Here is a 16580-nt window from a genome sequence, read left to right as displayed (position 1 = left end):
GCTTTCATAGCAAAAGGATTTGAGTATAGGAGCAGGGAGGTTCTACTGCAGTTGTACAGGGTCTTGGTGAGACCACACCTGGAGTATTGCGTACAGTTTTGGTCTCCAAATCTGAGGAAGGACATTATTGCCATAGAGGGAGTGCAGAGAAGGTTCACCAGACTGATTCCTGGGATGTCAGGACTGTCTTATGAAGAAAGACTGGATAGACTTGGTTTATACTCTCTAGAATTTAGGAGATTGAGAGGGGATCTTATAGAAACTTACAAAATTCTTAAGGGGTTGGACAGGCTAGATGCAGGAAGATTGCTCCCGATGTTGGGGAAGTCCAGGACAAGGGGTCACAGCTTAAGGATAAGGGGGAAATCCTTTAAAACCGAGATGAGAAGAACTTTTTTCACACAGAGAGTGGTGAATCTCTGGAACTCCCTGCCACAGAGGGTAGTCGAGGCCAGTTCATTGGCTATATTTAAGAGGGAGTTAGATGTGGCCCTTGTGGCTAAGGGGATCAGAGGGTATGGAGAGAAGGCAGGTACGGGATACTGAGTGGATGATCAGCCATGATCATATTGAATGGCGGTGTAGGCTCGAAGGGCCGAATGGCCTACTCCTGCACCTAATTTCTATGTTTCTATGTTTCTATGAGAAAAACATTTTTCACACAGAGTGGTCAATCTGTGGAATTCTCTGCCACAGAAGGTAGTTGAGGCCAGTTCATTGGCTATATTTAAGAGGGAGTTAGATGTGGCCCTTGTGGCTAAGGGGATCAGAGGGTATGGAGAGAAGGCAGGTACAGGATACTGAGTTGGATGATCAGCCATGATCATATTGAATGGCGGTGCAGGCTCGAAGGGCCGAATGGCCTACTCCTGCACCTATTTTCTATGTTTCTATGTTTCTATAACATATCTGACGAAGCCTCACATTTTTAAACACCCAAGTTGCAGTCTTCCTGACGTACTCATGACCTACTGCTTTCATCCATAAGAACACCAAATATGCCAAATATGCTCATCCTTAGACTTCTGGATCTTGCCCTTAGAGCCTCCATTTGCAACTGCCTTCTGGACTTCCTGACCAGCATCTCGTCCACCTTCACACTGTGTTACATTGGGAAGGCTGAAAGTATTGTCAAGGATGCCTGACACTCTGGTCATTCCCTTTTCTCTCTTCTACCTTTTGGGAGAAGATACAGGAGCTTGAAAGTGCAGGTGTCCAGACTTAAGAAAACTTCTTTAGAACTGATATCAGATTCCTGAACCTCCCACCTCATTCCTACCGCCTTCCCGGGAAGTGCTGCCACTTATTTGTTATTGTGTAAGCATCGTGTGAACTGGGAATTTCATTGTAACTTGGTGTACATGACAACAAACTAATGGCCTGATCTGATTCTGCTCTGAACTGATCTGATTCTGCTCTTGTTCTAAAGAATAGTTTATCTTGCCACAATACATTATTTGATGGTGGCACGATGGCGCAACGGTAGACTTGCTGCCTGACAGGGCCAGAGACCTGGGTTCGATCCTGACTATGGGTGCTTGTCTGTGTGGTGTTTGTACATTCACCACGTGTCCTGGGTGGGTTTTCCCTGGGAGCTCTGCTTTTCTCCCACACTCCAAAGATGTACAGGTTTGTAGATGAATAGGCTTGGTAAAATTGTAAATTGTCCCGAGTGTGTGCTAGTCGGCGCAGACTCGGTGGGCCGAATGGTCTGTTTCCGCGCTGGATCTCTATACTAAACTTAACAAAAATTCTATCTGTGAGTGTCTTTTAAGCTCGATTCCTCAGAGTAGGATTTGAACACACAGTTTTATGATTCAAAAATTTGTGCTACCACTTCTTCTTCTTGCGTATGGCGTGCTCAGCCTAAAGTTGTAGGACAACTTTTTCTATTTGATCTTATTTGATTGTGCACGCCGGGTTGATTGCATTCGTCGAAACAGGGCGGACCACGTGATGGTTGCAATCTTCCACCCTGTGCTACCACTGAACAGTGTCTTATATTCATTTACTGTGTACGCTGTTTCCTGGACTTGTCCCAACTTATTTGATATCCTCGCTAAGATGAATAAACACAAAGTTCCCACAATCTTCACTCGCAGGGGCAAGTCTTCTGTCTTTGAGCCCTTGCTAAATGTGAACAGTAATTAGTGGAAATATTTAATTTGTGTTAAAGAATAAACATCCCTTGTGCATGAAGTTAACATGATTTCCTCAGCTCCCAATAAGATGCTCCTTCATTGGCCTGGTCTTGATGCCATTACTTAAGGCAGGAGAAGAGTCCTGACATATTGCACTAGTAAACTGAAGCCCCTGTCCCACTGTACGAGGTAATTCACGAGTTCTCCCGAGTTTTCCCCTGATTCGAACTCGGACAATGTCCGTAGCAGTTCATGAATGTCTCGTAGCGGCTCATACGAGTAAAAAGTGACAATTTTTTTTCATCAGAAGTATATTTTACTCGTGGACATTTTTTACATGGATGATAAAACGTCACGAGTTTACTGGATGTCCCAAGTACCTACCGTTAGCATTACGAGCCGCTACGAGACATCCACGAACTCCTACGGGCTACGGGCATTCTCTGAGTTCGAATCAGGAGAAAACTCGGGAGAACTCGTGAATTACCTCGTACAGTGGGACAGGGGCTTTATCTTTCAAGGTATGCCTAAGAAAGAACTGCAGATGCTGGAAAAATCGAAGGAAGACAAAAATGCTGGAGAAACTCAGCGGGTGAGGCAGCATATATGGTCGCCTATTCCTTCTCTCCTTAGATGCTGCCTCACACACTGAGTTTCTCCAGTATTTTTGTCTACCTTTCACAGTATGCCAGTGATTTGGTCAAAATCCTAAAATCCCAAACTGAAAAGTACTGCGGGAGCACCTTCACCATACGTAATGCTTTGAGAGTAATGCATCAAGTGGAAGACCCACTGCAGCTGCCTTGAGGGTAACTAGAAATGAGCATTAAGTGGAAACCTTACAAGCCTGGTCCACACTCTAATTCACAAACTGGCAATTGCACTTTAACAGGAAGAGTGCAACAAGATACAAAGAACAGAGGAGTCGAAATAGATTGTGGAACTTGACTTGAGAGTTAATTGAACATCAGAACTCTTGTTGAAACATTAGTGCACCATGGCCTGGATATTCCAGAGCTGAGGATTTCTGCAGCTTATAGCACAACCATTGCAAATGATTTCAACGTTGTACTGAACAGGCTTCATTTTCCTATTCCTCAGGCTATGGATGGATTTGTGCTGCTGGTGAGTGCCGAAGGAATGGTGTTTTACGTCTCTCCCACAATCGTCGACTACCTGGGATTTCATCAGGTAAGGAGTCAAGAAATTGTTCTGCCACTTAAAAATTATATTAAATTAATGACATTTGCAAGACTCATGCATGTTTTGTGTGTGGAACAGCCTGGCTGCATTGATATTCAATTGTCAATGAGGTTACTAGGCTTGTATTCACTGGAGTAGTAAAGACTAGGCTTGTATTCACTGGAGTTTAGAAGGATGAGGGGAATCTTATAGAAACATATAAAAGTATAAAAGGACTGGCCAAGCTAGATGCAGGAAAAATGTTCCCAATGTTGGGCGAGTCCAGAACCAGGGGCCACAGTCTTCGAATAAAGGGGAGGTCATTTAAGACTGAGGTGAGAAAAACAAATTTCACCCAGAGAGTTGTGAATTTGTGGAATTCCCTGCCACAGAGGGCAGTGGAGGCCAAGTCACTGGATGGATTTAAGAGAGAGTTAGATATAGAGCTCTAGGGGCTAGTGGAGTCAAGGGATATGGGGAGAAGGCAGGCACGGTTTATTGATTGGGGACGATCAGCCATGATCACAATGAATGGCGGTGCTGGCTCGAAGGGCTGAATGGCCTCCTCCTGCACCTATTGTCTATGTTTCTATGTTACTGTTGCACAGTATGATAGGACCTGCACGAAAGCATGGAGGCATTACCTCCACTGGTGCATCATTATGGAGTTGATGGAGGAATCAGGTAGGTTGTTGCCGATGATTGGTCAAAGTGGCTTTTGAAAGTGATTGATGGGGAGATGGATGGTTGAGGTGGTTTAGAGCTTCATCTGTGAATTACTAAAGTCAGGTTGAAACATTGGGACGCAATATGGGTCAGACCAGGGTCTATTCGTGGAGGATCAGCAGCACGACCATAGTGACATTGTGGGGAGTAGAGTGGGGGATAGGAGAGATGGGTGAGTGTTAAACTTATGGGGGATGGAACAGCAGGCTGCTCCACATAGTAGAGCACACAGCCAAGGACCAGGTTAGAGTGGTCCTTTTCTTGTGAAGGTGATATCAAGTGGTGTGTTGCATGCTCTTTCGATGGTCCATATTGGAATGACTTCATGCATGCTCTATACAAGGAGGAAGCATGTCACTTACACACAGTTGATTTGCTCATGCCGAGAGTACCAATTCCACACGCCGCTCACATCGAAGGAGCTCTTCCCAAGATAGCTGAGGCCTGCTTCATTGTGCCCACTTGTCACAATGATTGAAACATAGAAACATAGAAAATAGGTGCAGGAGTAGGCCATTCGGCCCCTCGAGCCTGCACCGCCATTCAATATGATCATGGCTGATCATCCAACTCAGTATCCTGTACCTGCCTTCTCTCCATACCCCCTGATCCCTTTAGCCACAAGGGCCACATCTAACTCCCTCTTAAATATAGCCAATGAACTGGCCTCAACTACCTTCTGTGGCAGAGAGTTCCAGAGATTCACCACTCTCTGTGTAAAAAATGTTTTTCTCATCTCAGTCCTAAAGGATTTCCCCTTTATCCTTAAACTGTGACCCCTTGTCCTGGACTTCCCCAACATCGGGAACAATCTTCCTGCATCTAGCCTGTCCAACCCATTAAGAATTTTGTAAGTTTCTATAAGATCCCCCCTCAATCTTCTAAATTCTAGCGAGTACAAGCCGAGTCTATCCAGTCTTTCTTCATATGAAAGTCCTGACATCCCAGGAATCAGTCTGGTGAACCTTCTCTGTACTCCCTCTATGGTAAGAATGTCTTTCCTCAGATTTGGAGATCAAAACTGTACGCAATACTCCAGGTGTGGTCTCACCAAGACCCTGTACAACTGCAGTAGAACCTCCCAGCTCCTATACTCAAATCCTTTTGCTATGAATGCTAACATACCATTCGCTTTCTTCACTGCCTGCTGCACCTGCATGCCCACTTTCAATGACTGGTGTACCATGACACCCAGGCTCGTTGCATCTCCCCTTTTCCTAATCGGCCACCATTTAGATAGTAGTCTACTTTCCTGTTTTTGCCACAAAAGTGGATAACCTCACATTTATCCACATTATACTGCATCTGCCATGCATTTGCCCTCTCACCCAGCCTACCCAAGTCACCTTGCAGCCTCCTAGCATCCTCCTCACAGCTAACACTGCCCCCCAGCTTCGTGTCATCCGCAAACTTGGAGATGTTGCATTCAATTCCCTCGTCCAAATCATTAATATATATTGTAAATAGCTGGGATCCCAGCTGCCTGCCATTCTAAAAAGGACCCGTTTACTCCTACCCTTTGTTTCCTGTCTGCCAGCCAGTTCTCTATCCACATCAATACTGAACCCCCAATACCGTGTGCTTTAAGTTTGTATACTAATCTCTTATGTGGGACCTTGTCGAAAGCCTTCTGAAAGTCCAGATCATCTTAACTTGGTCCTTGGACACCATGACCTGTCAAGGAGTGATTAATATCAGGGTCAAATGATGCTAATAAATCAGTGGATATGAGATGCAACTGATATTTCATTTGGGCTTGCACCTAGGATGCCAATGACCAAAAGAATTGACCCGCCTACTGAAATGTTTTAGTTCAGCCCCTCACACGCTGCATATCTTTGAGTACAAAAGAAGTGCCCCTTGGTACTCTGAGAGCAGGTTTATGATACCGTGACTTCTGGCAGCCACAGGGCTGTGCTGAGGTTAATGAAGGATGTGGTCACTCAGTGCAGAACTGATTGTTGACTGATAAGAGGCTGAGGGAGCCTGGCACTGACACATTCTGTGGGTGGGGTGGAGATGTTCTTGCAATCAGAGGGAGCCTAGATCTGAGGGATATGTGATGGGGAGCGAGGAAGTATTCGGAGAAACCAAAGATTGAATGTTTGGTGTTGTGGGGTAGAATTGGACTCAGAATTTTGGACGGTGATCATTGCAATTTGGAATAATTGACTTATGTGACAGGTAACCCATTAGCAGGTTTGGTACAGAAGATCACATCTTCTCAAGCAAAGTGATCCAAGTTTCCCCACAGTACTCCAGAACAAATGGTAGAATGGGATGGCCCTGGGGATTGTTGTGGAGCAGAGGGATCATGGAGTACAGGTGCATGGTTCTTTGAAGGTGGAGTCACAGGTAGATAGGGTGGTCAAAAAGCCTTTTGACACATTGGCCTTCATCAGTCAGTGTATTGAGTATGGAAGTTGAGAGGTCATGTTGCAGTTGTATAAGACGTTGGTGAGGCTGCATTTAGAGTATTGTGTTCAGTTCTGGGCACGATGTTATAGGAAAGATGCTGTCATGCTGGAAAGGTTCAGAGAAGTTTTACAAGGATGTTACCAGGATTCGAGGGTGTGAGCTACAGAGAGAGGTTGAGTAGGCTGGGACTTTATTCCTGGCAGTGCAGGAGTATAGGGGTGATCTTATAGAGGTGTATAAAATCATGAGAGGAATAGATCGGTTAGATGTCCAGAGAAGGTGAACCGAGGACCAGAGGACATAGATTTAAGGTGAAAGAGAAAAGATTTAATAGGAATCTGAGGGATAACTTTTCCTTACAAAGGGTGGTGACTGTATGAAACGGGCTGCCAAAGGAAGTAGTTGAGGCAGGGAATATCCCAACATTTATAAAATGTTAGACAAGTACATGGATAGGACAGGTCTGGAGGGATATGGGCAAAACAAGGCCAAACTAATGTAGCTGGGACATGTTGGCCAGTGTGGGCAAGTTGTGCTGAAGGGTCTATGTCCATGCTGTAGATTTGGGAGCTGTAGATTTGGGAGCAACAGCAGCAGCAGGAGCTTAGCAACAGATACGACTGATTGGCTCTAGCCCAAGTGGGAGGAGAGAAGTGAAAACAGTTTAAGTACAGGTCAAGGACAGGCAGACTTGACTCAGAACTGCTGTAGCTTTGGGAGCAACAACAGCAGCAGGAGTTAGCAAGAGATACGACTGATTGGCTCTAGCCCAAGTGGGAGGAGAGAAGTGAGTCAGTGCTGGGAAAACAGTTGAAAACTGAGGAATTTGGTTTGTAAATTGGTAAATCAGGCAATTTAGCAGTCAATTTAAGCAAGACTGCTCTTAGCGAGCGGCAGTGAGTGAGCGGCCTTGTGAGGGAAGTGTGAGTCTTTGGCTCGAGAGTCTTCGGCGAGGAGACGAAAGAAGGAAATGTCAGGCAAGCTGATTCAGTGCGATGCTTGCAGTATGTGGGAGGTCAAGGACACCGCTAGTGCCTCTGGCTGCTACAAATGCGAGAAGGGCCGTGTTGGGGAACTGGAGAAGCAAGTGGATGACCTCCGGTTCGTCCGAGAAACGGAGTCGTTCCTCGACAAGTCCTACAGTACGATTGTTACACCTAAGGTACTGGAAGAGAGAAGGTGGGAGACAGTGAGAACGGGAGGGAAGCATGGAATGCCAACATCCCTGGGTGTTGTACCTCTTGTGAACAGGTTCACCCACTTAGAAGCTGTCGGGACAGAAGAGGTGTTTACACTGGGCGACGGACTGGCTTGTGATGCGAATAGGGCTGTTGAGCCAAAACCAAAAAGGCCTAAGGCAGGCAACGCCATTGTAGTGGGAGACTCCATTGTGAGAGGTACGGACAGGGGTTTATGCGGCAACAGACGGGATGCGAGGATGGTGTGCTGCCTTCCTGGTGCCAGGATCCAGGATGTCACGGACAGAGTGCAGAAAATCCTCAAGGGCGAAGGTGAACATCCGGAAGTGGTAGTGCATGTCGGCACAAACGATGTCGGAAAGAAGGGGATGAATATTCTGCAGCGTGACTTTAGAGAGCTCGGAAAAATGCTGAAAAGCAGGACCTCCAGGGTTGTTATCTCCGGTTTGCTTCCAGTTCTTCCTCGTGCTGGCGAGAGCAGGAACAGGGAGATACGGGACCTGAACGTGTGGCTGAGGAACTGGTGCACGGGGCAGGGATTTAGATTCTTAGATCACTGGGATCTGTTTTGGGGTAAGGAGGAACTGTACAAAAGGGACGGATTGCATCTTAACAGGTGTGGGACCAGCATTCTGGCAGGCAGGTTTGCCACTGCTACACGGGTGGTTTTAAACTGAATAAGGAGGGTGGGGTGTCGAATGGGATAGTGGAGGATGGAGTTAAAGGGAAAGGGTTTCTTAAATGTGTGAGCATAGAGACAGAGGGGTGTAAAATGAGGGTAGAAGCAATAGGTAGCAAGGTGAAAAGTAAAAGTGGCAGGCCGGAAAATCCAGGGCAAAAATCAAAAAGGGCCACTTTTCAACATAATTGTATAAGGGGTAAGAGTGTTGTAAAAACAAGCCTGAAGGCTTTGTGTCTCAATGCAAGGAGCATTCGTAATAAGGTGGATGAGTTGAATGTGCAGATAGCTATTAATGACTATGATATAGTTGGGATCACGGAGACATGGCTCCAGGGTGAGCAAGGCTGGGAGCTGAACATCCAGGGATATTCAATATTCAGGAGGGATAGAGAGAAAGGAAAAGGAGGTGGGGTAGCGTTGCTGATTAGAGAGGAGATTAACGCAATGGAAAGGAAGGACATTAGTTTGCAGGATGTGGAATCGGTATGGGTAGAGCTGCGAAACACTAAGGGGCAGAAAACGCTGGTGGGTGTTGTGTACAGGCCACCTAACAGTAGTAGTGAAGTTGGAGATGGTATCAAACAGGAAATTAGAAATGCGTGCGACAAAGGCAAAACCGTTATAATGGGTGACTTCAATCTACATATAGATTGGGTGAATCAAATTGGCAGGGGTGCTGAGGAAGAGGATTTCTTGGAATGTATGTGGGATAGTTATCTAAATCAACATGTAGAGGAACCAACGAGAGAGCAGGCTATTTTAGACTGGGTATTGAGTAATGAGGAAGGGTTAGTTAGCAGTCTTGTTGTACGTGCCCCCTTGGGCAAGAGTGACCATAATATGGTTGAGTTCTTCATTAGGATGGAGAGTGACATTGTTAATTCAGAAACAATGGTTCTGAACTTAAAGAAAGGTAACTTTGAGGGTATGAGACGTGAATTGGCCAAGATTGACTGGCAATTAATTCTAAAAGGGTTGACGGTGGATATGCAATGGAAGACATTTAAAGACTGCATGGATGAACTACAAAAATTGTTCATCCCAGTTTGGCAAAAGAATAAATCAGGGAAGGTAGTGCATCCGTGGATAACAAGGGAAATCAGGGATAGTATCAAAGCGAAGGATGATGCGTACAAATTAGCCAGAAAAAGCAGCATACTGGGAGAAATTCAGAGACCAGCAGAGGAGGACAAAGGGCTTAATTAGGAAAGGAAAAATAGATTATGAAAGAAAACTGGCAGGGAACATAAAAACTGACTGCAAAAGTTTTTATAGATATGTGAAAAGAAAGAGATTAGTTAAAACAAATGTAGGTCCCTTGCAGTCAGAAACAGGTGAGTTGATCATGGGGAACAAGGATATGGCGGACCAATTGAATAACTACTTTGGTTCCGTCTTCACTAAGGAAGACATAAATAATCTGCCGGAAATAGCAGGGGACCGTGGGTCAAAGGAGTTGGAGGAATTGAGTGAATTCCAGGTTAGCCGGGAAATGGTGTTGGGTAAATTGGATGGATTAAAGGCCGATAAATCCCCAGGGCCAGATAGGCTGCATCCCAGAGTACTTAAGGAAGTAGCTCCAGAAATAGTGGATGCATTAGTAATAATCTTTCAAAACTCTTTAGATTCTGGAGCAGTTCCTGAGGATTGGTGGGTAGCAAACGTAACCCCACTTTTTAAGAAGGGAGGGAGAGAGAAAACGGGAAATTACAGACCAGTTAGTCTAACATCGGTAGTGGGGAAACTGCTAGAGTCAGTTATTAAAGATGGGATAGCAGCACATTTGGAAAGTGGTGAAATCATTGGACAAAGTCAGCATGGATTTACAAAAGGTAAATCATGTCTGACGAATCTTATAGAATTCTTCGAGGATGTAACTAGTAGCGTGGATAGGGGAGAACCAGTGGATGTGGTGTATCTGGACTTCCAGAAGGCTTTCGACAAGGTCCCACATAAGAGATTAGTTTACAAACTTAAAGCACATGGCATTGGGGGTTCAGTATTGATGTGGATAGAGAACTGGCTGGCAAACAGGAAGCAAAGAGTAGGAGTAAACGGGTCCTTTTCACAATGGCAGGCAGTGACTAGTGGGGTACCGCAAGGCTCAGTGCTGGGACCCCAGCTATTTACAATATATATTAATGATCTGGATGAGGGAATTGAAGGCAATATCTCCAAGTTTGCGGATGACACTAAGCTGGGGGGCAGTGTTAGCTGTGAGGAGGATGCTAGGAGACTGCAAGGTGACTTGGATAGGCTGGGTGAGTGGGCAAATGTTTGGCAGATGCAGTATAATGTGGATAAATGTGAGGTTATCCTTTTGGTGGCAAAAACAGGAAAGCAGACTATTATCTAAATGGTGGCCGACTAGGAAAAGGGGAGATGCAGTGAGACCTGGGTGTCATGGTACACCAGTCATTGAAAGTGGGCATGCAGGTGCAGCAGGCAGTGAAGAAAGCGAATGGTATGTTAGCTTTCATAGCAAAAGGATTTGAGTATAGGAGCAGGGAGGTTCTACTGCAGTTGTACAGGGTCTTGGTGAGACCACACCTGGAGTATTGCGTACAGTTTTGGTCTCCAAATCTGAGGAAGGACATTATTGCCATAGAGGGAGTGCAGAGAAGGTTCACCAGACTGATTCCTGGGATGTCAGGACTGTCTTATGAAGAAAGACTGGATAGACTTGGTTTATACTAATTGAATTTAGGAGATTGAGAGGGGATCTTATAGAAACTTACAAAAGTCTTAAGGGGTTGGACAGGCTAGATGCAGGAAGATTGCTCCCGATGTTGGGGAAGTCCAGGACAAGGGGTCACAGCTTAAGGATAAGGGGGAAATCCTTTAAAACCGAGATGAGAAGAACTTTTTTCACACAGAGTGGTGAATCTCTGGAACTCCCTGCCACAGAGGGTAGTCGAGGCCAGTTCATTGGCTATATTTAAGAGGGAGTTAGATGTGGCCCTTGTGGCTAAGGGGATCAGAGGGTATGGAGAGAAGGCAGGTACGGGATACTGAGTTGGATGATCAGCCATGATCATATTGAATGGCGGTGCAGGCTCGAAGGGCCGAATGGCCTACTCCTGCACCTAATTTCTATGTTTCTATGTTTCTATGTATCACAATGACTCGAACAAGCATTGCCAAATGAATGATGTTATTCCATGAACTCCAATTGATTAGCACGGGTGTCGGGGGTTATGGGGAGAAGGCAGGAGAATGGGGTTAGGAGCAGGAGATAGATCAGCCATGATGGAATGGCGGAGTAGACAATGGGCCGAATGGCCAATTGCTGTTCCCATCACTTATCAATAACACGAAGTGACGCCCAATTTTCCAGAATGACACCAGACAGGCTGTAAATGATTGTTATTTAATCTAAATTTAAAACCAGGCTTGTCAATTTTGATGTATTCATGAAATGCTTTCAACACATAACATAATATCATGTTTCAGATTGGAGTCCATGTTCTATTTACAGTTCATCACCTGATCCTCCACATCTTCACTCACCCAATGCTAGGTAGTTAATACAGAGGACAAATGTCTCTGGGAATTCAGTTTCAATTAGATATTTTCCAACATCATTTCTAAATATCATTAAAAAATATATTTTTTTAAATTGTTCCTAGAATGTGAGAATATAGATCAGACATTTACTGCGAAAATGGAGTAAGGGGCTTCAATTAATCCGTGCAAGCTGAGGCATGGAGAGATGGTAACCATTTGAAGCTCACAAGGGAACCATATGGAGTTTCCTGGCCCTCATCTGTATTTGAGATATTTACTACTTTTCAAAACTGGGTTTAAGAACTTCCAATCTCTGATGTCAGTCTGCTATTATAACCACTGCTAGCATATTATTTCCACAACAAAACACACAATCTGTCTTTAACCACAGCGAATGCATTCAAAAGTGCATGAGTGGCCGAGAAATGCTTTAGAAAATAGTTGAGCTATGAAAGATCCTTTATTTTTTTTTTTTTTTTTTTTTTTTTTTTTTTTTTTTTACGGTAAATTACAATAACACACAACACATATATCTTAATACATTTTTTGTACCGCTTCATTTTTTTTTTTTTTTTGAAGCTTTAAGAAAAAGATAGAAGTAAGGAAAGTAAAGAAGGTGCGCAAGAGTTGTGAAGTGCAGAAGAGTGTTGGGAAAAGAAAGTCCCTTAGAAAAGAAGTTAGAGAAGGAAGTAAAGTAAGAAAGTAGACCCTAGAAAAGAAAGAAAAAGAAAGTAAGTAAGGACAATCGCTCTATTATAACATTAAACTCCGCAGAAAGACTACCAACCAAGTCTGTTTTTGTTGTTTTATCTCCCAATGCCAGGTCCTGATACCATTTATTTATTTATTTATTTTTTTAAAATTACTATTGCACCTCATGCTTGTAATAGGTCCATAAACGTAGACCACGTCTTTTGGAATTGGTTTGCTTTATCTGCTAAGAGGAATCTCATCTCTTCCAGATGTAATGTTTCAAACATATTTGATATCCACATTTTTATTGTTGGTGTGGGCGCATTTTTCCAGAATTTAAGTATGAGCTTTTTTCCCATTATTAGCCCGTAATTGAGTAAATTCTTCTGATACACATTTAATTCAGGGATATCTTCCGATATCCCAAAAATGATCCATTCTGGTTTTGGTACCAGTTTTATTTTAATTAATTTTGAAAAAATATCAAATATTCCATGCCAGAATTTTTGGATTTTTGTACAAAAAATAAAAGAATGCGCTATGGTAGCTTCTTGACACAGACATTTATCACAGATTGGTGAAACATTGGGAAAGATTTTATTTAATTTAGTTTTTGAATAGTATAGTCTATGTAATGTTTTGAATTGGATAAGCGTATGTCGTACATTGATCGAGCATTTATGCACCTGTAGTAAATGTTTATACCAGCTCTCTTTTGAAATTTTTATAGCTAATTCTTGTTCCCAGTCTCTTCTAATTCCATCTGTTGTGGGTATTTCTATGTTTAAAATGATATTATATAAGTACGATATTAAGTTAGCTGATTCCGCCTTTGTCTTCATTGCTTCATCCAGTAAGTCGGAAGGCATATTATGATAGTCTTTTGTGTATTTTTTCAAATAATCACAAATTTGAAGATATTTAAAATATTGGTTATTTTTCAAATTATATTTCAGTTGTAGTTGTTGAAATGATAGTAATTTTCCCACTTCATACAGATCTTCGAGCGTTTTGATTCCCATTCTTTCCCAATGTATAAATGATTTGTCTATGATTGATGGTTTAAACGATGGGTTATTGGCTATTGGTATTGAGAGAGATAGGTTTCTTAATTTTAGATTCTGTTTTATTTGTTTCCATGTTCTAATTGTGCTATGTATAATTGGGTTTTTATTATAATTTTTATTATTCAGATTTATTGGTGAGAGGATAATCGCTCCTATATTACTCGGGGAGCAATCCCCTTTTTCCATTACAATCCAGTCCGCCTGCTGGGCAGAATTGTCCAGCAGGTGAATCATATTTTTAATATTTACTGCCCAATTATAATACATAAAGTTAGGGAGCGCTAGACCCCCCCACTCTTTTCGTTTATTAAGGTGTGTTCTTTGTATTCTATGGGGTTTATAATCCCATATGAAATTTGTAATGTCTGAGTCCAATTTTTTGAAAAACTTTTTTGGGAGATATATAGGTATTGATTGAAATAGGTATAGAATTTGTGGTAAGAAAATCATTTTTATAGCGTTTATTCTGCCTATTAAGGACATCGGAAGTGTTTTCCAGAATTTAATCAAATTATTTAATTTCTTAAGTAGGGGATTATAATTGGCTTTAAACATATCCTGGTAATTTCTAGTAATTTCAATTCCCAAATATTTGAATTTTTCTGTAGCTATTTTAAAGGGGAATTTCCTGAGATGTGTTGAGTCTTTTGGTTTTATCGACATAATTTCACTTTTGTTCCAATTTATTCTATATCCTGAAAAGGATCCAAAGTCCTCAATTAAATTTAATATATTCGGTATACTAATTTGTGGTTTTGTGATGTACAGTAGTACATCATCGGCATATAGGATCCTTTATAAATGCAAGTTATTCCTTCACTCTACAGCGACTATCTCCAATATTTTTTGTCCCCTCGAGATTGAATAAAAGTTTCTTCCTGACCAAAATGGCCTTAGAAGCAAACTTGTTTGAGTGTATATAGACACAAGATGTTGGAGAAACTCAGTGGGACAGGCAGCATCTCTGGAGAGAAGGAGAGGGTGACGTTTCGAGTCGAGACCTGAAACGTCACCCATTCCTTCTCTCCAGAGATGCTGCCTGTCCCGTTGAGTTACTCCAGCATTTTGTGTCTATCTTTGATTTAAATCAGCATCTGCAGTTTGTTCCTACACATTAGAGTCATAGAGTGATACAGTGTGGAAACAGGCCCTTCGGCCCAACTCGCCCACACCAGCCAACAATGTCCCAGCTACCCGAGTCCCACTTGTCTGCGCATGGTCATTTAAGGTCATAAGGGGAGGTCATTTAAGACTGAGGTGAGAAAAAACTTTTTCACCCAGAGAGTTGTGAATTTATGGAATTCCCTGCCACAGAGGGCAGTGGAGGCCAAGTCACTGGATGGATTTAAGAGATAGTTAGATAGAGCTCTAGGGGCTAGTGGAGTCAAGGGATATGGGGAGAAGGCAGGCACGGGTTATTGATAGGGGACGATCAGCCATGATCACAATGAATGGCGGTGCTGGCTCGAAGGGCCGAATGGCCTCCTCCTGCACCTATTTTCTATGTTTCTATGGTCCATAACCCTCCAAACCTGTCCTATCCAAGTACCTGTACAATTGTTTCTTAAACGATGGGATAGCCCCAGCATCAACTACCTCCACTGGCAGCTTGTTCCGTACACACACCACCCTCTGAGTGAAAAAGTTACCCCTTGGACTCCTACAAACATTGTTTGAGTGTATGTTCCCTATGAAATGCTTTCTTCCAGTTTTGTCACACCACCATCCATCCACCCAACTCCCCATTCCCTCCAACACCCAAAGCTGTCACATCCTTACAAATTTATAACAAAATTTGTGTTTCAAAGAAGGCAGGTCCAAACATTTGCCTGATCCAACGCCAACTGAAAGAAATATGTTTGGCAAGTCGCATAAGTATTAAATCGATTCCTCATTGCATTAATCCCTAAGAGTAAGAGCCATTCCATAATTGTAGCAGTAAGAGCCATCCCATAATTGGAAGTCTTTGACATAAATGTAAAATGACACCAGTATATGACTTTAGTATTTATTTATTTATCAATAAAAGCTGATGCAGCCTTTGTTAAACGGAGGTTTAAATATAAAACCACAAACTTTGGCTGACCCAGTCTGCTGATTGTCCTTTGTATTGGTGTTAATTATAGTTGTGGAACAATTAGGACATTTCACACAGCCGCAAACAACACCTTGTCTATATTCTCAGGTAGATTAACGGGCCATACAGCACTCTCTGGAGAAATGTGCAGACCTTTCCCAGATACTATGCCCACTATTTGTCCTTCAAACTATTTCACTAAAAAACAGAAAAAGACACAAAGTGTTGGAGTAACTCAGCAGATCAGACAGCATCTCTGGAGAAAATGGATGTGACAATTTGGTTCAGGAGCCTTCGTCAGACTGAATTCTCGAAGTTTCTGAAAGGCTACTAGATAATTTCACAGCTGGAGGAGATCTAATAAATATAGGTATATTGAAGTTCAATTAAATAATTAGCACCCCGGCTCATGTTTTACTTTGTAGAATGAGTCTGAAGAAGGGTCCTGATCTGAAACGTCACCTATCCATGTTCTCCAGAGCTGTTGCCTGACCCGCTGAGTTACTCCAGCACTGTGTGTGTTTTTTTTTGTAAAAGACAGTAGTTATAGTTCCTTGTGTCTTTACTAAAAAGCCAATTGGTTGAGTATTATTTCACTGGTTTTGAAGGAACTTACTCTGTGAAAATTGAATAGCATATTTCAACCATTATTGTGGCTCTGACACTTCAAGAGGTATTGGGACATCCTGAGAGTTGTGAAAGGTTGCACATGAATGAAATTCCTTCACCTTTGTGGCTGTGAAGTCTATGGTGCCTCATACAGATTTAGACATTTACGTTGTTCATCAGAATTAAAAATAATTACAATACTGTAAACCCTCGTTGTTACGGACCTCTTGATAACGGACTTAGGTTAATGCGGACAGCTCTGCTGACCTTCACTGCCAT

At 42.8% G+C, this 16580-nt stretch overlaps 1 protein-coding gene across 3 annotated transcripts in view; it reads left to right on the top strand.

Annotated features, from left to right (window-relative positions):
* Positions 1-16580, top strand: part of ahrr (aryl-hydrocarbon receptor repressor) — a 246024-nt gene that overhangs the window by 190751 nt on the left and 38693 nt on the right. For all 3 annotated transcript variants that reach the window (XR_004410989.1, XM_033016767.1, XM_033016766.1), the window contains one exon: positions 3243-3332. Coding sequence is in view for 2 of the 3 variants with exons in the window: in XM_033016767.1 (XP_032872658.1) it covers positions 3243-3332 (90 nt within the window). In the remaining variant the exon portion in view is untranslated. The remainder of the gene's footprint in view (positions 1-3242; positions 3333-16580) is intronic.

Source organism: Amblyraja radiata, chromosome 2 (genome assembly GCF_010909765.2).
Source record: "Amblyraja radiata isolate CabotCenter1 chromosome 2, sAmbRad1.1.pri, whole genome shotgun sequence".
NCBI lineage: Eukaryota > Metazoa > Chordata > Chondrichthyes > Rajiformes > Rajidae > Amblyraja > Amblyraja radiata.
Note: the sequence above shows the minus strand (reverse complement) of the source record. Positions and strands in the feature narration are given on the sequence as shown.